The sequence below is a fragment of the Monopterus albus genome, unplaced genomic scaffold, assembly GCF_001952655.1.
Source record: "Monopterus albus unplaced genomic scaffold, M_albus_1.0 scaffold132.1, whole genome shotgun sequence".
NCBI classification, from domain to species: Eukaryota; Metazoa; Chordata; class Actinopteri; order Synbranchiformes; family Synbranchidae; genus Monopterus; species Monopterus albus.
Window position 1 is genome coordinate 866454 of NW_018128012.1, and position 23130 is coordinate 889583.

The 23130-nt window shown below is 42.8% G+C and overlaps 1 protein-coding gene across 13 annotated transcripts in view; it reads left to right on the forward strand.

The window, feature by feature from the left end:
• celf2 (cugbp, Elav-like family member 2) overlaps nt 1-23130 on the forward strand; it is a 202228-nt gene that overhangs the window by 126222 nt on the left and 52876 nt on the right. For 12 of the 13 annotated variants that reach the window (XM_020613274.1, XM_020613273.1, XM_020613282.1 and 9 more), the window contains 2 exons: nt 1803-1885; nt 19031-19079. In XM_020613274.1, the coding sequence (XP_020468930.1) occupies nt 1803-1885; nt 19031-19079 (132 nt within the window). Of the gene's footprint in view, nt 1-1802; nt 1886-10345; nt 10484-19030; nt 19080-23130 lie in introns of those variants that run through there. The other variant, XM_020613286.1, reaches the window with a different exon arrangement.

Genomic DNA, 23130 nt, shown 5'->3' on the forward strand with positions numbered 1-23130 from the left:
CAGAGGACACAGCAGAAATTCAGATCCATTACGCTCCCAGCCTCATCAAAGGGACTCTGGGATTCAGATCCTAAACCTGCTCCTGATGCTCACTGTTGGATTTCACTAAGATGCACTGCAGGGCAAGTGTCATAAGGGCTGATGTTTGCGATATGGGCAACAAAACCACAACCAGTCTGCCTCATTCACACTGAGCTGATTTGTGTCGTAAACACAATGGGGAGGACAACAAAGCAGGTGTAAACAGTGGCACACTTGGCTCATCTCTCGACAAATAAATACACACCTAAATTAACAGATGAGCAAAGCCGGAGGCAGAAGGTCCAAACATATGTACCTGCAGCAAGCGGAAGGAAGCTCACACAAGCTCACCTGTGGCAGGCGAACGCTAATGTGTGTTGATCTTGTTAACTGAGTCGGAGGCTGTAGGTCTGCTGATGCAAAATAATCTCAGGTGCTGAAAAAACTGATTGCTTTTGAAGCAAATGGATTAAGATGGTCTGTTTAGTTACCATCACTTTAACTACAAACAAGTAGTTTCTACAGTTGCTGCCTACTAATAGTTACGCTAACTAGCATTGGTGAAGGAGGAAAAGGCAAACAAGCAGCAAATACGGATTCTGTCCATGTCGGTTTTCATACAGCGTGAATCTCAGCGCTTCCTGTTTCTTCTATAGTCGGCTCTCTGTGTTCTTTTTCAGCAGTTTTTAAATTTCCCCTTGCAGTTAGATAATCATGTCAAGCGTGTCACCCAGACAACAGCCCTTACTAAGAAAGACACATCCTGTGTTTGACATAAATCAAATAACAGCTGCTGTGTGTATGAGGAAAATGGAACACCTCTGTGTCTGGCCCAGAATGTCATCCTTTTGCTCTTTGCCTGAGTGTGCAGGTTTGCATGCAGACTGACAATGGCCCACAGCCGCAGTGTTTCAGCCCCACTCTGCAGGGATTACACACAGATTAATGAAGAGGCAAAATCCCTCTCTCCCTCGTTCCCCCTCTGCTTTCTTCACTGCATTTGTGTATACATATGCGTACAGTACCCTGTGTGTGTGTCACCGAGTGAGCGAGCAACTTAATAAACTTTGATTTGTAGGTTGGGATGTGAAGGTTAAACCTGGGCTAAAGGAGGATTAAAAGTGAGTTTTTAGTAGGCTGATAATTGGACTGAATTGCCATTTTGCTCTCACTTGATTATTCAGTCTGGCATTGTGTTCCGGTTACTGATTTTATTTTCAGGGTTATTTTGCTCTAAGCAATCAGGGAAACATCTGTCAGCGAGCACAGCACCAGATCTGTTTGATTCATAGGTGCAGTGTAGAATTAGGTTAGTTTTTACATGTACAGCTGTTTTAACAATATTTAAACATGTCCAAGCGGAGCAGCTACTAACTGCACTCAAAATGCAGATGAAACACTGCTTACTGTTACTTATAGTAGGTGTTTCACCTTTAGCCACATTTTATTCAGGCTTTAGCCTGAAAATCTCAATGAGTGTTGACCTCCAAATCACTAAATCGCAGTGAATGAACGCTTTCTTTAGTGAATGAGTGAGTAAGCAACTGTCCACAGATTACTCCTATCACCTCCTCCTTTTCTGACTGTCTTTGTATTGTTTGTGCACATGCGTTGCAGTGTGCACACACTTCCTTCAGATGATCAGCGCTGAAACGAATCCTTTGCTTTAACATTCACTCTGTGTCTGCCAGTGTCGACAGGTGATGCCAAGCAGATGAATAGAGAAGCTGCTCTTTGTTGCTCCTTATGCTCATCCCCTCTGTCTGTCTGTCTCTCTCCAGGCTGCTGTTTTGTCACGTTTTACACAAGGAAAGCTGCCCTTGAAGCCCAGAACGCGCTGCATAACATAAAGACCTTAACAGGGGTGAGTGTGTGTCCTCGATTCTCTTCTGTCTACTTTCTCCTCTAATCACACACTTACAGCAGCACCCTGAGGCGGCTCGTCCCAACTTGTGTCTGTGCTTGTTTGTGTGTGTGTGTGTGTGTGTGTGTGTAAATAAACTGTAATGTACGTCAGTGTGTTGCACTGCAGCCACAGTGCATTTGTAAGCGTCAGTGACCGAAAATGTGAGCAGGTAAGCAACTGACTGAGAGGCTCAGTTTGTGCAATCAGTGCAAAATACTGAAACGATCAGAGGAGACGGGCATAAGAAAACACAAAAACAGTGTGCATCCTTAAAGCCTGAAGCCACGGCGGAAGTGTTTCCATGTTTTATGACACATTGTCACCAACAGCTTCTGTGTACAACAGTGAGATAATTCCAAGTGACAAAAATAACATTAGCTACCATGTAACAGACAACAACAGTTACCATCAGTTTGTTTTATAAACATTTTTAAATACATTTACTATATTGTGATATATGTGTATATATACAGTATATCAATACTGAGAAAATATCATTATTCATTTTACTAATTACAGTCAAATCTTCCAGGTGCACTGATTACTTATTTTAAGATCAGAAATATAAAAATGTAAATGTATAAAATGTGCATGAGTGCAGGCTCAAACTTCCCCTTTTGCCCAGTAAATTTATCAACCCAATCTAAATGGTTAATTGGTACAACCTGCTCTGTTCATGCTCCCCATATACCGTACTTGCATTACCTCCTTTTGTGGTCTGCAGTAATGTGTGGCACGTCTGCCTGTGCTCGTAGCATGCATGTTCAGATAACCATCAGCATAATCATCAAAACATTACTCTAAAGTGCCACTGGTGGTCAAAACACTTTAAAAATAAGTGTTTGATTTCTTGCTCACATCTGTTTCTGAATGTCTGGGCACTCGTCTGGAGTGCGTTACGCCGTGGTGTTGCCTTTCATGCCGTCTGCTCTGCTCTCCACTGTTGTTCCCTCCTGTAGCCCAGGAGAGTGATTGAGGAAGTGGGCTGGAGCTTGCTCTCACTCTTGCTCCTTTAGCCTGGGGTGGGTATTTAGAGGCCCCCAGATCCCTTCTGCTCGGGCTATTGGCTGCTTCCCCGCCTCTCTCCTTGGCTGCGCTGGCTAACTGGAATCTCATCAGTTGAGCGCCTGCACTCGCTTGCTGCTGTCAGTTGGATCAGCAGATAGCCCTCCTGGGCTGGACCGGGTGGATACTGTGAGTCCCACAAGAGCTGTACACGGGATTTGTGTTTGGGATCTAGATCCAGAGTCGAGCTTGTTGTTTCGCACAGAGTCACTGTGTTAATTGCTAGTGGAATAAGTATATTAAACTTGGTGTGTTTTCTTGAGCAGTGAGAGTCAGTCACTCATCCCTTGTTGGAGGTGTGAAGCAGCCCCGCGGAGGACATATGCAGCTGTCTCAGGATTATGGGAACATGAAATTGCTTTCTTCTACACTGTTCTGTCTGGTCATCCCTCCTCCTTTCCTAGCTTCTCCCTGCAGCAACATCTCTGTCAGGATGTTATGTTTGGGGCTTTTTGAAGTTAGATGCCAATAAAATTGGATTGTAGTTGCTGGCAAGGGCATAGATTTGGTTTGAAAGTGGAGGAAACATGATAAAGTCAGAGGTCCTTCAACCTGCAGTAACACCTGTACGCGAACCTGTGTAAATGCTACGTTTATCATCGACTTAATCAGACATTATAATAAAACAGGTGTCAGGTTTTTAATAGTATTGATAGCCTAAGAAAGGATTAGAAATACTGTCAATTCCTGCAATCACTCATTTTCAATCAGCATAAAAATGTCATGCACTATATTTTGTCATGTACCTGCTTTTACTGATTGATTCTAAATATCTTCTTAACATTCTAACATCTTTTTTACAGAGTAATATAAATAAACAGCAAATCGGAAAAAAAAGATTTTTTCCCAATAAACATGCAAAAGATTTTAAAATAGTTTTTCGTTCCTGAATAATGCAGACTTTCTTTTCAGGATTGACGAACCCACCACCATTTAGTCCTGCTTATAAAGGTTGTTGCAGATGGCTGTAATACAAGAAATATGATTTTAAAAAATTTAACTATAACTAAAAGCCAGCAAGATGAAGCTCGATTTTGAAAGTAACCAACTGAAGAAATCCCGCCCTTTCTTTCTGACTTCTCTCCAAAGCCGCTCCCCCAAAACACAACACACATGGCCTGACTACTACTTAGAGGTTTCAGGAAAATAACAAATGGCCCCCAAACAAAACCAAACTGATAAATCCCTGTCCAGCAGAAACACAGCCACCATGGCGTCACCTTTCAGGCCCTTTTGTTCTTTCAGTTGTTGCCGTTGTTCAAAAGCCACAAAGATGTTATTTCTGGTTTTCCTTTTTGCAGCATCCAACTTCTTTTTAGTTTTAACTTTCTTGAACATGGTGTTACCCGCCCAGATGTGTGGCCCTGAACCATAGTTGGGGAACTTCTGGTTCATGGCTAAACTGCTTTAGCCCTGGCTCGTAGCCGGTAACTAGCCTTAGAAGTCTGGTCTTTTCCTGTGAGGAGGAGAGATAGAGGCCGGCGAACTCCGTTCAAAACACAGACTTTATTCTGTTTTGGTGACACAAACATGTGGCCTTTGGTGCCCAGTTAACTGCAGTACAGTCCTGTCTGTACACTTAGAGCTGACTACTGTTGGCACTTCCCCACTTGTGGCTGCATGTAAAAGGAGTCTGTTCTGTGCGGTGGTCTTCTCGGTCTCATACTGTCCACACTGCATGCAGGTAGCAACTTCTGGCAACAACAACAACATTACTCATAAGGCCATGTGTCTTATAGGGGAAGGCCTGGCCTGTGACAACGGTCTCTGTTTGCGAACCAAAGCTGCTGTGGTACCTTCTCTGCCATAGCTTTAGTTAACAAAACAGAGCAGTAACAAGTCTGCCTACAAGTGCAATGCCTTGTGGGAGACTCTTGGCTCATGCATTGGGTGCACGGGCAGAGGGTGTGCAAGTAGGAAGTCAGGTTTTGTTCCAGTGGTTTTGCTTGGGATGAGTAAAATTATCGGTTAGGCTTTGTTCAGCCCTGCTACTGCCACAGGTGACGGGTTTGTTTCTTAATGTCAGTACATTAAATGCGTTCATTGCCATCGGGATGAAAAGAAAAGTTCAAGATGTGTAACAAAACATGCTTCTGAAAATAACCACCAACCCTACCTTTCAATGGCTTTGGGGTAGAACTGAAGGTTTTAGTCTCTAGTACACTCGTTTCTGTTCTTGGTGCTGCATAAAAGCTTCTGAGGAGGGAAAATTAAAACTGTCCATTGAAACCCAGATGACATCGATCACTGCACAATATGCACGTAATTAAACTGCATCATATTCATCACGCCCGAGTCGGACAGCACTGACTGGCTGACATCCGATTTTTAATAAAAGTCCAGTATTGACAGACGGACCTAATATACAGGCACATGAGGAGGACCAATACACACACTTGCAAAACGCTGAATCAAATATGACACAATGACAGATCATTAAGTGCTTTGTGCAGGGTTTGTTTGTAAATTGTAACGGTTTTTTCACCTCAGCTTAAAATAAAAAGGGCATAAAAAAGGTGAAGAGAAGGAGTCAGCCAGATGATGATGATGGTGAATTAATTGCAGAACGAGGCAAGTCGGGACAAAAGGAGAGCCGATATGGAGAGGGAGAGATTGAGCGGGAGGTTAGCAGAGGCAATGGGCAGATGGACAGGAAAAAGGTGGAGTAGAGCACTCTAGCACGCTCGAGGGCAAAGCAATAAACGGGCCGCAGTTAAAAACCAATACCTGCTTATTAACTTCCCCACTCTCTTGGCTTGTAAAAAGCCAGCGGAACAGTGTTTGTATTGGCAGTCTTCCCCTCCCTTGCTCTCTCTCTCCTTCCAAACCCAAGGCCCTAACAGGGATAGATGCAGTTGGAGTGGCAAGCTGGACAGGGGCCAATCGGAGAAAAGGGCACTGGCATTGGCGGCATCCATGTTGGTTCAGGGCAGAGGCAGTTGAACAGTTGCCAGTTTTTAGGAGGGCATTAAGTGAAGGGCTCTGTGGTTTATGTGACGAATCTCTCCCAGTACGGTGCTCAGAGAGGCAGCGATGGCGAGGAAAGCGAAAGACCGAGGTCCAGACTTCCTCACTGGGTGAACAACTAGGGAGAAAAGATGGCAGCGCTGCTTGCTGCTTCTCCACCAGTCCCCAGCCTCTCCGCAACTCTTTGCATCACTCTTCAGCCATCTCTGCTGAGGATTTGTCAGCGATCTGACAGTGCGTGTATACCAAATGTAAGCATATGTGACTTTATGCATGCAGAAAGTGTATATTTATGTCAACGCCAGGCCTGTCTGTCAAACTGCAGTGATGAAGTAATGTTTCAGCATATACAGGTCAGAACAGGAGCTGGCTTTATTACTAAGGCTTCCTGTTTCCCACTTTTATTGAATTTTATCCAAAATTGGCTAGATTTCTTTTAGGTGTAGGAGATTTGTTCCATTAAATCCACTGGTTGTTGTCTCCTGCTGTGAGGAGAGGCTGTGCACTGTCGTTTCCAGTAAGCAGGGTCATCTCATCATGAGTGCAGCTCTGAAAATCTTTCAGTTACAGAGCAACCTTGGGATGTAAACAGTCATTACTGCTATAGCATTTAACTTAGTGAGTAGTGTGTGTACAGAAAGAAACATGTCCATAAATTGTCATCATGTAATATATTAAAATGGGTATTTGAAATGTTAGCGGTTTCCCCAATGTTTCCAGGCTTTATGCTAAAATATGGAGCCTGGCTGCTGGCGTTACACTAGTCTAATATGTTCCACATGAGAGTGCTATCAATTTTCTCATCTAACTCTCTGCAAGAAAGCAAATAAGCAATTCCTGTAAAATACTGCAGAAACAATAGAAATTCATAAGCCATCCACCTAAAATGCTTGTAATTTGTCAGTGAAATTTGCACTACTGCTGCACAACAGTCTCCTTATAATGTAGTTTTTCTATTTTTAATAGATTATGTAGTTTCTCTTTTTAGTTTCTATTTTTATATTCAGCTGGGTGATTTTCCGAGATTCTGTTTGTGTTCCATTGTCTTGCCTTCCACAAAGTCTCTTCAGTGAAGATGAGTAAGCAGGACTACTTCCCATAGAACAGCAGCTTTTACTGAAGTTGTTTTACCCGCTAATGAAGCTCTGGGGGGGTGGAGACAAAGTGTGTGTGCCTGTTTTCATGGGTTGCCTCGAGAGCCTGTGTTCATCCGTCCAATTCTAAGAGCGCTGCCGAGGTCTAAATAAGCTTTTCACACACACACACACACAAAACCCCCATCGTAACCTATCGCCAAAAAACATGCCCTGTTTCCCCGGAGCGATTTAAAACCCCATGACCCGACCCCTGCTGCACGGTCTGATCCACACCCCTGCAGTCGTAACACACACACACACACACACACACGCTTTTATGTGCACACCAACATATGCTTCAGCACATTCTGAGTTCATTGCATTACATTTTTCCTCTACCACCTTTTTTTTCTACTCCACCCTCCATGCTAACACAACACACGCTGCGACACACACACACAGCAACAGCACATGGCGATTTAAAGCCTGTCAGCTCGCCTGTCAGACAAGGTTGTTTGAGATTTTCCACTAAATTGAGCTCTTTCATTAGTTGCTGACAGATGTCTAAATGGCCGGTGTCTCCCCTCTCCCCCACCCTGCACCCGCGACGCCTGCCGAGAAGGCCCCGGGGCCGATGTTCCCCGTCTGAAGCTGGGTGGAGGGGATGGAGCGATGGAAGGATGAAGGGGAGAATGAGAGCTAATCTGGGACATGACCTCTGGAGTGCCCTCCAGCTCGGAGAAGTTCTGTTCTTTCTCCTCATCTTCTTTCTTTTCTCACTTGCTCTGCCTCTTGCCTTCTCTCCATCCCTTCCTCTCTTCCTCTTTTGTCCTGTTGAATCGCTCCTTCCATCTTTCTCCCCCTCTGTCTCTCGTTCTCTTTGTGAAAAGGGATGAAAAGCCCTTTGATTCAGTTTCTCTCAAGGATATTTCATTCTGACAGTGAGGTGGAGAGGGAGGGCGATGAGGGTGTGTGGAGGGCGTGGGGGAGGGGGTTTCAGATGCGATCAGCAGAGCCGCGTCCTCCATGTGGGCGGATCAGAGCATTTGTCGAGCGCCAAGCTTGATATGAAGCGTGGGGCTCATTAAAAGCTACCGTCGCACTGAGACCACACACACACAGGTCCCCACCTCCCTTACCTTTCTGCCGGCAAGATAATTAGCGACGCTCCGCTGCCAGAATACAGACGCAAGGTTGTGAGTGTTTGTGAGATGACAGGCACATCAAAGGCCCTCATCAAAGCATGTGTGATCTTAAGCAAGGTTAAGGTTTAAAAGCAGCAATTTATAATCCAAATACATAAGTCATTGAATCAGTCATTTATTACTTCAAGTTAGAGGACAGAGCTGTAGATAGAAGCACAGACTGTAAGTGATAATGTGTATTATCAGTTTCCGTGATGTGAGAAATGATGTTCTTTCATGTAAAAGCCCCCATGGTCCTGAGGCTCCGACCGTTCCAGCCTCTGAAGGGAAACTCTCACTTGAGAAAAGATGGACTGTCGTCACACTGCAGGCCTTAGTGCTTATTGTTGCCCATTATAGTGTTTTATTATTTGACCTAGGTCAGTAACACATCTGATCATCAGTCTGTTCTCCTTGTTCTAAAATCCCAGGGATAAAAGTCAAAATTGCTGCATTTAGATGTTTGTTTCAGTCATGTTTTTGTAGGGTTTCAAAATGCTTTTGACTTTGCAAAGTGTTTATAACTTGTAAAGTTGTAAATATAGCTTTATTGATCATTGTAGACCATTTATTAGAACAGTATTATCGAAGTGGAGAAATAAAATTTGTTCTTATTAATAGGGATGTCACCGTACCAAAAAACTCAGATACTATATATTGCCATCATAAAAAGTCTATGATACAGTATTTATCATATTTAAAAATTAAAAAAGATATTACTAAATAATAAATCTGCATTTTTTGTATAATGTATATAAAAGATAGTGCAGCAGTCAGTAGCAAAGTTGTTTCCCACACATCGTGGTCTACTTTTTCAAGAGAAAACACTTTAGGGTGGTTACTAAGTGGTTGGTTTTGCATTAGTGCACCCGGTTTGTTTGCCCATCTCCATTTAGGTGTTGCCCACAGTGGTGTCCCAGCTGTTGCCATGAGACGTATCTAGAACCGTCTCAGTTCTAAAAGGGGCTAGTATCGCCTTCGTCCTGAGGTATTTCCAAATTGTTCATCAGTTTCTCTCCTGCTTGTGTCATTTCTTGAAACAGGCAAACTGAGATGCTGCTACACAACAGCTCTAAAAGGCGACAACGGAGCATCCGCTATGTCAGTTTCAAATTCTGCGACCTGAACACAGTTATACAAATGAAATAACCATATGTAAATACTATCATAGTCCCACAACATTATCAAGATATATTTCTATCACGTAAATATTAACATCCTTATGTCTTAATAATGATCAGTAAACATGACTAAATGTTTCATAGCTAGTAGTTGTAAACCCTTCATTTTTTCACGTTTTTGCTGGCTGCTACTTTGTGATAAAATATAAAAGGATGAACAGTAACTAATGGCTTTATTAATCTTACATAAAGTGTTAATGCTGAGCAGCAGCATTTTGCTGGCCAAAGCACCGTCTTTACTGCTGTCCTGTTACAATCCTACCAAACATCAATAGCTCATTTATAAGATATTAAAAGCAATAAATTCTTAATAACCCCATCAGTGTGAAGTACGCTGTTAAGTAATACTTTTGTAGATGGGGTCATCATTTCTGTTGGTTCACACAACAATCTCTTCATTCTTCAGAGCTGAGGCACTAATTGAGAGAAAGTGGTCAGATGTGCAGAGGTTGTAATCAAGCCCTCAGCTGTATCAAACATACCTGACAGACAAGAAAATTAATTAGTAAATGCTCGTTAGATTTCGTAAGACCCTCATGTTAACTTTGATGTGTTTAACTGGAGGTGTGTTTTCTATGTGGGTGCATCATTTCATAAACTGCCCCATAATCCCAAAATAACCTTCCAGCTCACTGTTTATGTCTTTGAATTAACTACAGACTTTGTCAGAATGCTGCTGTTTATATCCAGAGCTGTACAGTTTTCCACAAAAAAAAAAAAAATCTCTTGTTTGGGCAGAAGCTGCATTTAGACCGTCAGTCTGCTGCTACCTGCATGGAGTAGAATCTGATCCAAACCAATAATAACTACTGAATGTAATCAAAACAAATACAGATCCAAACAGGTCAGGACCGGCACCAGCCCCGGTTATCTCTAACTGCTACCTGGGCACACCCCCTAGTGTACACAAGTACTTGAGAGTAGTGCAGCGAGGGGAGGAACGCTTCATGTCCACATGCTGTCAGTCGATGTGTGTTGTTTGTTCAGGCTCGAGCCTATTACACATATCACTGCTCCATCACAACAGCTCTCCACGCAGCACTTAGGAAGCAGACGAGCCGACTGGCAGGAGAAAGAGACGAGGTAACGCCCACAGGCTCATAGACCAGCTGATTTACTCTTAGGTTTTTGGCAGCTCGTGTGAAACGAGACCACCAAAGCGCCTAGGGAGTAGTTGTAGAGTAGGTGGTTCTAGGCGTGATACAGCGGAAGTACAGCCATGTAGGATGTTAAATTTCTTATGTACTAAGCTGTGTGTCATCAAACATTCATGTGTTATAGCCTGGAGAATATTATGCAACAAGCTGAAAGGTTAGACTTCGGACACGCGGCCTATATAAAGGCTGGAGAGGCCCCTGACCAGCAGCAACACACAGCCATGTTACAAATATACGTTTGTGTGTCTGCTCATCTATAAATCCCGGTCAGCTTCTCACAGATCATTTAAGTCCAGAAAAACAACAGTGGCTCATTCATTACAAACACCACACACAAATACACGCAACCGTTCCCACAGCTGTGTCATTACAGAGGCTCATTATCGAAATCAATTCAATTAAAGGCTGTAATTGCTGCAGTGAAACCCAAATGGTATCGCAAACAGGACTGAGCCAAGACAAACCTCATCGATGCGGTGATCCTCAGTCTGTGTGCGTGTGCTCTTATTTAACGAAAGAAATATTAATCGCTTCTTTCAAATGAACTTCCTTCGCCCCTCTTGTCTCTCCGAGTTGGTGGCAGCCTTTAAGCATATTGATTGGGGGTGAGGAAGGAGGGAGGGGAAAAGGAAAGGGGGGAGACTGTAAATTCAGCTTGATGTAGTTAGTGTGGAGACGCAACGCAGCATAGCTAATGCAAAATCCCTCAATCATTCTGCTCACACACGCGCTGGGTTAATTGTTTACCGAGCTAAATGAAGTGGGGATAATGTAGGCTAACTGCACTAAGCGTCGCTAAGACGAGGGATATTGTAAAGGACAATTTGATCTATAGTCGTTTGCTGAAAGGAGAGTGGGAATTAAAGTCACATTTGATATGTATCAAGGTGTTTGTCAGAGCCGTGGAGGAAGACGGGCTAGTATTGTAACGTGTTGTGTGTGTGTGTGTGTACTGCTGTGAACAATGGACACATCCTTGGACTGTATTACTTTTGTTTGTCCTTTTGACTGTGCATCAGAGGAAACCTGGCATTTTGAACCAGGAGGCTTGCAGGTCACTGAGAAGCATGTCATCATAGTGTTTGTTGTTTCAAGCTTCCACTTTCTTTTGTGAAAAGCAGCTTCTATATGATCTACAGTAAAACCAGCTCTTAGGCCAACGAGGTCACCGGTTTCATAGGAAAGAAAATCAAACACATGGACGTTTTTGGAGAAGATGCAGAGGATTGTTAGTTGCTACATGATCCATAAGAGGAATTTACCACCTACTAGCTACTTCTCCAAAGTGGGAACAACACATTGCACCATCATGACACACTGTTTGATGCTTTGATTAGTTTACGTGATATCCTGCACTGTTTCATTTAGGTAGAAACAAATTCCTTATATTAAATGAGAATCATAAAGACGTGATTGCCCATCATGAGGGAATGGAAGTGTTTCTGTGACGCGGCTCACAAGTCAAGAAAATATACAAGGAAAAACACTTGCGACTTGAAAATGCAGTATCACAGCTATATCCCCAAACACTGTTTATTTGAATGTGTTTTAGGAGCGTATCCGTGGGAACGTGTTTTAAGGTGACGGTGCAGTCATGAATTTTATTTTGGAAGGGAGGAGCTTATTGCCTTGATTAATACTGTGCAGAAGACTTGAAAGTCAGTACATACAGTATGTAGGCTACATAAGAAACTTCGATAAAAAAATATAGATAAACAGAAGATCTAGGTTTACTGCCCATTAAAACTGAGCAGAGTTTGAGATCCACAGTAAACCTAATTAATTCTATAGGCACAACCACAGTTCACCTCTTGCTAAAACTCTGTTTTATAATTCATCTATCATTGCATGGAAAGTTGCTGTGAGATGGCATTGATGAGAGAGCGCTGCTGAGCTGAGGAGGCCCTGAGACTCGCTGATCTGATGTCAAACTTGCGCAGAAAAGTCGTACAAAATAACACAGAAGCAGCTCCTCATTCCCTCATGATGGGCAATCACGTCTTTATGATTCTCATTTAATATAAGGAATTTGTTTCTACAGCAGCAGTTTATTATTTTAAATTGATTTACTTTTAACAACTTACTGGCCTACTGGTCTCAGGGACCAATAAAGGTTCTGTGAAATGCAGCAATTTATATTAAAACACAAAATAAAAAATGAAAAATGAAAAATATAACATTTTCAGCCATTTAGAATAGCACCTCTACATCTCGTACCTGTGTTTAGGAGTTAAATGCCATAAGGAAGATGTTGTCTTAGTGGATGTCTTAGTGCTGATCACTGTCTGGAGGTCACATGTGAGTTACAGCCGTTGTTTATCTTTTTATTGTACTGTGTGTGTACTGGGTGCTTTTATTAGCAGGCCATGTCAAAGAGTTATTTCTGTTCAGTTGTTTTGTGATTCTCATTGATTTGAAATAAGATTAATTAAAATGGGTTTGTTTATTTCTGCCTATACAGTACAGGAGGTCGTTTAAACTGATCAAAGCTTCAGAGAGATCCAGATGTGGATGTTGCACCAAAATTGTGCATCCCTCGCTTTTGGAGGCTGTTTTTGAGCGTGTGTGTGTGTGTGTGTGTGTGTGGTTGGTTGCACAGTCACACTCACAGATATTGAATCCCGACCGTGAGGGCCATCTGTCTGACTTTGACCCAGCAGCTCACCGTCACACCTTCAGAGAGGAGGGGGGAGGAGGAGTGTGTGGTCTGTGTGTGTGTGTTGCCTGAGTGAGACACAGACAGAGATAGGGGATAGTGTTTGGTGCCATGTAGTATGTGCACTCCCCAGTTTTTGGCACTCGTACTCTGCATCATGTGAACATGGCTGTTGCTCTGAAGGTGCCACCTGCTGGCTAAGGTTGCACACACATACACAGTGACACACTTCTCATACAGACACTCGTCCTTTTCCCAGCATGAGCCTCAAGTTAGTCCTCTGGCTCTGGGACAAGTCGACCTCTGACCTTCTAAGCACCAGGACGTTCCTGGAAGGCGTCAGTGGGGGAGAGGAGGAAAGAAGGGACGACGATAATCCAGGAGCAGCAGTTAACAATCAGGAAGAGTAGGGTTTGCTGCACTCTGACTATTGAACTGCCAGCCTGGGGGTGTCAGATTGTAGGTAGTCTCCGTACATGATGAGGATATCATGATAAAAAAAAACCAAAATAAAAAGTTGGGTTGCAGGGTGACATTTCATCAGCTAGTCCAACACATAGACACCTTGCCTCTGCCAGGATCTGGGGGTCATTAAACAGACTGTCCCATAACTGGAAGGTCATAAAATCCATCTTGGCTGCCTGCTGCACTCTGATCCCTGTGGTGTAATGTGGAGCGTATGGTGTCACTCATCCGTAAATATCTTCTGGTGACTGGATAATCTTACACAGCCACAGCTTTTCCTTGTCATCTTCCCAGACAAAAAGCTCATTCACTCAACATTTCTATATTTGTTTTAGCCTGTTTTAGCTAACAGTTTTAGATTTACAGCACGTTTCTGTTTGCTTCAGTCTCTTACCAACCCTAGACTAGTTCTGCTAACACAAGTGTCTGCTACCTGCTCAGCAGCAAAACAGCCGACAGACAATATTAGTGACTAGCTGGTGAAGGAAGCAGAATATCAAGCAGAGGCAAACATTTTTCTCAGAAGTTAAAGTTGACCACAAATGGAGCTAAAAAGAAAGGGAGTTATCAGGTGGACAAGCACCAATGCTAAATGAATGCTAATCTTTCTGTGTGCCTGTAGGATAAGCAGGAATCCTAGTGTGATCTGTTTCCTATCATGTTGGCCATAAAAACTATATTATTTCACGGCAGTTCACATAGAGGACCAAAATCTCCCTTCCCTTAGCTATAGCATCTAGCTATACAGCTAGCAGCTGTAATTCAGTGAGTAGTATCAAGAGGGGCCTTTTTTCATCACTTCATCATCATGATGTTTTCGGGTTGTCCATCCATTCCGTTCTCAGGATTCTATAACTTTGGGAGAAACATCCACTTGGACTCATAGATGTACTTATTAAATTTTGGTGGTTAAAGGTCAAGGTCTGTGACCTCACGCCTGTCTCTTTCCTGTGAATTTGACTGGTTGGCAGAAGCAGACAATTCTAGTTCTTATATTTTTCATCTCAATCTTTTGAGAACTTAGACAAAGAACAACATGGGTGTAGCACTGCCAGAGCACACTGCGTTGGTTTTCCTCCATGAGATGAAAAGGAATATTTGCTTAATCCAGTTGAAATTTGATTCATAAGGTCAATACATGCACTGAGTAACATTAAAAGTGGCTGCTGATGGCCTTGCATCCACACAGTGAACAGGCCTATAGCTGTGATGCTAGCTAGCGTTAGTTAATACAGATGAAAAAGCAGTGGCAGTACAGCAACGAAAAGTTGCATCCTGGGATATTATATTAATGCTACTGTTTTCTCATCAATTGACATGAAAATATACAGTAAGATTATTGATGGCTATAACATTCACCCTCTCACAACTGGCTACTAATTCATGTTGTTGTTCTGCCACACCAGAGGATAAAGTCAGTCTAACACTTGCCACGTATGAAAAGTGTTTACAACTTGACCGTGCGTGTGTGCACACATGTCATTTAGCTGCACTCTGGTGCTAACAGCACTACACCTCTGAAGGACGGACAGGAAGCTCTAAACTCTGATAAATGAAACAATGCTACAGTGGTGTAACATATTGCTTTGCAGTGATTATAGAGCAGCTAAGGAGCTGTTGTCCTCAGCTTCTGTATGTTCTAAAAGAATAACAACATGGTGGCTCAGCAGCATATTAGCAGTGTGAGTGCTGACTTTCAGTTTGCACATTAATATGTAAATTAAATGTTAATCGATTTTCAAAGGTGTGCATCTATCATGTGTTTTACTGCAGCGCCCAGTGTGACTCAGCCAGTCAGAGCTGAACTACGCAGTTTGTAATAAGGCAATTCAAGTGCTCTAAAAATGATTAAAAACAAATGGTGACACTTTATTTCAAGTGCACTGCAGATGCATTGCAAACAAATAATAAGGTCCTTAACGCACAAACTGTTACTATGTAATAATCTAACATCAGGAAATTACATTCAATTGGACTTGTTTCATTAGCTGTAAAGCTGCTCTGTGAGTAATTAGCTCTTTTTTTCATGTTTTGTAAATCATGTTCTGATAAATTACTATGCATGGGCTTAGTGTGGCTTATGAGGACTCCATTTAAAGATTTACCTAAGAAAACAGAGCTTTTGTAAGAGCAGAGAAGAAACTAGAAAGAGGTGTTTGAGTCCTCTCTCGTAGGTATTAGCAGGTAAACAGGAAGTAGATTATGCAGCCTGCTGACTGAAAGATACACTTGTACAACTAAGTGCTAGCACAGCATCAGGCCAACTGCACACATGGTTTTACGTTGTCAAGTTTTGGGTTCTCTTTGCTTTTTATGAGGCTGAGCGCGGCGAGGACTTAGTAGTTTGCCGGGCTCCTGCTGAGCACATAATGAATGGAAGACTGCAGCTGTGGGCCTGCCAGGCAAGAAGAAACAGTGCTGTGGAATTGTGGCGTAGCAGAGGAGAGTCTCGCTTTGTGGGTCTCGGCGGGAGCTCGCTGAGATCAAACATGTCGACAGCGCCGCCATCCGCAGGGCATTCTGGGTAGACAGTCCTGAGGAGGAGATGCCTGAAAGCCAGACGGTTTTTGTACCTGTGTCTATTGTTTATGTTTGTATACATGTGTGTGTGTGTGTGTGTGTGTGTGTGTGTGGCTGTGTGTGTGTGCACATGGCAGCTTTGTCAGTGTTTTTCAGGAGTGAATGACGGCGGCACGGTGGAAGCTGTCATAGGTTTTGTTTTTGTTTTGGGGTTTTTTGCCTTCAGAGGGCAGACTTTGAAATGGATTAACGAGGACTGACTGGATGTGACTTCCAGGTTTGCTTTGACATGACTTTCCTCCGTTTGATGTGGCTTCAACCCCCACGCACACACAGAGCTCATCCGTGTCCTTGTGTTAGTGGCACTGCAGTGAGACGGCAGCCTGAAGGGTGTCCCGTCTGTCGGCTGTCTGTTGCCCTCCTTCCTCCTTCTGTCTCCCTTTATTCTTCTTTCTGATCCTTTCTCCGCTGATGGTTGATTCACAGTCTTTCTTTCACCTTGTTTTTTTTTCTTTATCTCTTTGTTTCATTTTTATTCTCTTTTTGTTTCTCTTTAGTTTTAGTTTTTCTCTGTTTTCTTGCTTCTTTGTCTTTATAACCTCACTTTGCTTCTTTTTCTTTTAAAGCATTCGTCCATCACTGAATTTCATTTAAATCTCATTTTGCTTTCTCATGCAAGTTTTTCTTTTTTCTTTCTCTGTGTGTGAAAGGCATTGCACACTGTGAGTCCAGAGCATTCTACTATCACTGAATTTTAATTTTGTTTCCTTTTTCTTTTGTGATTTCTTTCACAATGTAGCTTTTCCCTCTGTTCATCTTGTTGTCTTTAAATGCCGATGTTTCCGGCTGAAATGCACCACAAGAGTCACGCCTTCGATTTTGGACTTTCTTATCTTGACCTTTGTTACTGTAGTTTTGCTTTCTTTTCTTACATGTAGGCATTTAAAGTCGAGTTGTATCACAAACAGCATTCATTCATCAGCCTCTACATACATCCATTATCCATACCACTTATCCTAACAAGGGTCGCGGGGGCCCTGGAGCCAATCCCAGCTGACACTCAGCAAGAGGCGGGGTCCACTCTGGACAGGTCTCCAGTCTGTCGCAGGGCTGACACGTAGACAAACAACCACACACACTCACTCCTACGGACAGTTTAGAGTCTCCAGTCAACCTAAGCTGAATGTCTTTGGACTGTGGGAGGAAGCCGGAGTACACACGGAGAACATGCAGACTCCACACAGAAAGGCCCCGGGTCGGCCGGGGCTCGAATACTGGAATTTTTTTTGCTGCAAGGACAGAGTTAATTAATGCGTCACCATGCCTCTTCGGCCTTTACATTTTACTTGAATTTCACAAATAGCGTGCCAGCTTGCTTAAAGTAAGGCCAGAGCTGGCTAGTTAAACGTGTTACACTTTGTCCCTGCGGTCCGCGGTGAACCTGGAAGATGCAGGTGTATGGTGGTCTCACTTTGCTGTCCTTGTTTTTTCCTCTTCCATCATGGACTGCTCCCATCAGACAGGTTTGGAAACTAATCAGTGGACAGATAGGCATGTGTGAGTGTGAGTCTGGGACAGGTCTGGGAAAAAAAAGCAGAGTGAAGATGATAAGCGAGAGAGCAAGAAGGAGAGAGTTGGGATAAAGGTGTGTGATAGAATTGGAAGATCAAAGCCTTCTGTCACAGCGTGACTGAGCCCAGGGGCATTATGGGTAAGACAGGGCACATACACACTCATATGGGCACATGCACGCAGATACACACACACTCGTTCACAGCTGGTATTTGACTTTGAGTGTGATTGATACAGGGCTAGATTTGGAGAATCACTGTCATTCGTCTCTCCGCAGATCAAACAGCCACATAATCTCCCATAAAGGAAAGAGAGATGGAGGAAATAAAAAAGGGACAGTGGAGGAGAGATTGAAGGAGGCTGAGAGACAGTTGGAGAGAGAGCGAGGTGACAAAGCCTTCTCGTCTGTGAAGTGTTTTCTTGTTTTCCATAAAAGAAGCCCCACCACCTTATAAAAACATCCATCATTCAGCTCCTTGGCCACAGAGAGATCCAATATCGACCAAGACGAGTGCAAACGCGTGCATTACACCTCATTTACAGTACATCAGCTATAAACATTCAATCTGTGACTTGACATTTCTGATTAAGGAAAACTCCAATAAAAGTTGTGTATGCACGGAGAACATGTTGTAGTCAGAAGTCAATCTGGTCCACACTGGGGTCAGATCTCAACCAGGTGGAAATGACATCTGTACAGTTTGGTCACATTATTTTACGCCAGGTCACTGAACTCTATGTCTTCTTGCTACCGCCTGACAGAAAACCTACAAATAAGGCCTAACTCAGTAAATGTGTAACTGTTTTCAGTCCAGTTGTTTGTGGAAATCAAGTCTTCCTGGGTCCTCTCTCTCTCTGAGAAGGACAGAGGATTCGAAATAATAAAAAGTTGCAGCCTTTTTGATATGAAGCTTTTACAGTGATCACTGTAATTGTTGGAGTAAGTGACTGACATGGACAGTGTTAAAGTTAAAGCTTCTACTTTTTTCTTATTTTGCTCTTTTCTTTCCTTTTTCTCCTTGTTCATGATTTTATTCTATGTATTTCTTATGCTCTTACTTTTGAATTGGGTTAAGTAGCCAACCACACCATTGTCCTTTCTAAAATATCTCAAGTTATTTGTGTCCAGTGTGGGGAAACCACAACGGTTCCGGTTACTTTACAGTAACACTATGTAATGAAACATGTGGCAAAAGCAAATATCGGATTGTGTTTGTGCAGCAGTTGCTATATTTTGTCCTTCTTTTTTTGTCTCTACAGATGCACCACCCTATTCAGATGAAACCTGCAGACAGTGAGAAATCTAACGGTGAGTGGCCACACACAAACAAGACACGTCGGTTGTACACACACGTGCATCAATAGCATTTCTGAATTTGCTCTGTAATAGCTTCTCGTCAAGTGCTCGCTCGCTTTTCGACTGGCAGACGGGACGAGGGACTGAGGGTAAAAATTGCACAAGAGACAGAGAGAGGAATAGATGACGGAAGCGTTGGGGGAAACGCTGATGTGTATAAATATATATTTTTTGATATGTGATGGATTATTAAGGTGCTTTGGAAAGAGGTCAGTGAAAGTTGAATTGTTTTGGCCTCGTGCTGAACCTGCCTCTCTACCCTGCGGCTGCTCACACATACAGACACACTGTATGTACTCTCCTCTTGACACACACACACACACACAATCACCTTAAAATATGTGTCTCACACACTCCATCCTCCGATCACTGTGTCTCCAAGCTTCATATTGCAGATCTAGTTCTGAATTGATTTCCAATACCGAGCCTCCTCCCCAATTCCTCCTCCTCCTAACAAGGACACTGTTGGACATGATTTTTTTATTAAAGGATAAGGCTGCCATTATTCTGTATTGCTCTTATTTTCAGGCTTGAAGACTGTGTTAGTCCACCTATACATATTTTATAGTGTTCCTACCCAGCCCCACAAAACAAGGTCGCTTCCTATTAGAGATGGGACAATATATCGAAATTCAAAATGACAATATGGATCAATTTATCTAGCGCTATATATTGTGTGGTCTCCATACACCAGTGACTTCATATTTTTTGTAAATAAGATGGCCTAACAGAATGCAAGTCAATGTATCTGCTTGTTCTTTATATAATCAAACCGGTGCTAGAAAAGGGGACAAAAGAGGAATTAAGTACAGGCATCCCTCAGCTAGTTGTACACTGTTGTCATGTATCACTATTGAATCAGGAAAAATCCATATCATCCCATCCCTACTTCCTGTTGATGTAAATCCTCCAAAACAGCTCACTTGTTTAAATGGCAAAATGATTTCCCTTAAACAGCTGGTTGGTGTCGTTTTTAGCAAATGGAGTGTCTGGAGAACCACAGGGGTTTGAAGCTGCATGCCACCCATACACTCACCCCTCTTTCACCTGCAGTTTTGGGCTGGGAAATGAAGGAAGAGACAAATCGGTTACATTCACGTACACCACAACTTTGATACTTTGTTAAATACAAAGTGTGTATTTCTACTACCCACAAGCTAAAGAAGTCAGATGTGAGGGAGGCATCACATCATATTTGATTGGAGAAAATGTATGTATCTGCATTTATGCCAGGTTCTTTATGTTCAGTGATATTTAGATGAGGTAGACTGGAACAACTAATGTTGTAGTTTAGTGGGACAGACACCCGAGTACTGTGGACAGAGTGCCCCTAATCCAAACTGTAAGGTATCTTAGGTTTTATCTGCTGTTTTAAGTCACGGTGGGATTAGGAAAAGACAGGCCCCTGGGTAAAGATGTCTTAAAGGCAGCCCCATCTTTGGTGGTCAGGTGATCTTTTCCAGCAGATTTGGGGCCAGTACTGGATGCCTTCAGTACCACAAATAAAATAAACCTAAACATTATTCAAAAATCAGACACTTAATAATCAGGAGTATGATGACAATGTCCTTTTGTTTTGGCTCCTCCATCACGGGTTGACATTTTGGCATCTTCTGCTGCTGAGCCTGTTGCCCCCCAAATATAACGGAGACTCATGTGAGTTCATTTTTGTGACTCAGAAAATCACATAAAAATCTAATGGCTGTCTGTCTTCCTGTGAACAAATTTGTGGCTACCCTGGCGGCCCGAGAGGCCTCACTGTGGACACTGTGTTTAGTCTTGGTGCATAATATTTCTCACTGAAAATTGTTGCCAGCAGTGTAGGTGGAGTATTTACTGTAGGATGCCAATGCTTAAGAATCTGAGCAGCATATACCTGAAAATTTACAGGCAAATAAACCTGAAATTATTTGCATGGCTAAGTGAGAAAATGTGTGCTTTTGCAATTTGGGTGGACTGACCCTTAAAGCTGAGTAATTGAGCAGCAAATGAAAATGAATACCACGATTGGTTTAAAACCATGACTGGATGGACCGGCCGTTTAATCCAGTTCCAGGTAGTTTCAAAAAGTGTTTCGCAAAAATTTTAAAGGGGGGCACCTATGTGTGCACAGTGAATGAATAAACACCTTTATTCATATGTCATACACCTGAGATGCCTGGTCCTGATCACAAGAAACAAAAAGACACAAGTCTAACACATAATCCCAGATATAAACTGAACACTTCAGACACAGTTTTAAATGTTTAACAATGACTGGGCTGTATCAACTTCTTCTATGTCAACGTACATGTAATTCACATGCATCAGTCATATCAAGCATACTGAAATGCCCATCAGCCATTGTCTGAAAATGTCTTGCCTCAAAGATTGTGATAAAAATGGAAAATTAAAATATGAAATGCATCTCATTCTCAGCCTCATTAACACTTCACAGAGACACTGTCTGTCCTCCTCTGGAACTGAATGAAAGTGTCCGGTGTTCTCTGCCACAGGCGGGATGCCAAGCTGAGCATAGACCTCTGGGCTCTGGACAGGGTCAGAGTGACTTCTTGCTCAGGATGGTCTGTTAATAACACAGGATGTTCTCAGTTTTGGTTCACCTAAAATACCTTCTGAACTCTTTTCTTGATGATTTCTAAATATCTTTACAAGGCAGCTTGTTTCTAAATATACAGCCTACTGTAAATCAGGGTTAGAGAACAATTCTGCAGGCTCTCCTGTTTATGGATCACTAGTTGAGCAATCCCAACAGGTCAGACTGTGATTCGCATATAGTACAACACACAGTATAGATACTTGATTTGACAGTTCTAGGTGAAAGGTTATCCAATCAGAAGCTTTGTCCTGCGTGATCAGCAACAGCATCCCCTAACTCAGGAAAGTAAGTATTGGCTGCGGTCGAGCTTGTGTGACTATATGTAATAATAACAGTTCTCACCTCGTGTAATAATAACACGAGGTGAGAACAACTCAGTTCTGGACTGCGTGATCTATTAGAATTCTCAGTAAACAGCCTCCTGCATAGAATACGTGAGCAGAGAGACAGGGTTTTTTTAGCGAAAGTCAAAATAGCCCAATCAGTCACCATTCAGAAAACCAGCAAAATACACCTCCGCGAGACAGACTCATAAACGCAGCTCATTTTGATCAATTAGACGTGTTAATAAACAGATTACTGATAAACACTAGCCCGCAAAGCAACTCAGGCAATTCGCCAAATACATCCTCAGAGTACAATTACAGGGATCCGACACAAGATGGGGGTTACAATTCAACAGATACTTCTCCTCTACACCAGGCAAGTGAAAATCGAGATAACCAGCTTTGCTTCGCAATCAACCTTGCGCATCTCATATTTCCTGAAATGAGAGATGATAAGGCGGAGAAGAAGGCACGTGAGTTTCAGAGACAAGCGGGTCTAACCGAGCATACGCCTGTGTGTTTTACGCACATACAAAAATTCGAAGAGGTGACTCGACGTAAAATTGTGGTGTTTTACAGAACCGAGAAAGAACATCTGAATGTATTTCAAACCTCTAGCGCTCCAAATGATCCGCCGTTATACATGTTCCTATTTGACAACCATTATTACGGTGTAAAAAACCCCCGTGCTTTCATTGGCTCCAAGTATTTTTGCATGTTCTGCCACAGAGGTTATGATAATCATTTGGGACACAGGTGCTCAGGGCACTGTAACATTTGTTTTACCGCCGACTGCACAGGCATGCAAACGCTCCCCGCTGAGAGTTGTGTGTGACCACTGCAACAGACTATGCGCATCATCTTACTGTCTCATGAAACACAGGGAGATGACCTGGCACTCCCACGATGAAACGCATGCCAGCCGATCCCAAATCCATAAAAAATGCTTAAAATGCTCGAGACTGTATTACATTCCTCTGACTAAACAGAATAAGCCCCACAACTGACCCGAGTCCACCTGCTACACCTGCGGAGGCGTAATTTATGATGATGCTGATGATGATCATAAGTGTTATAT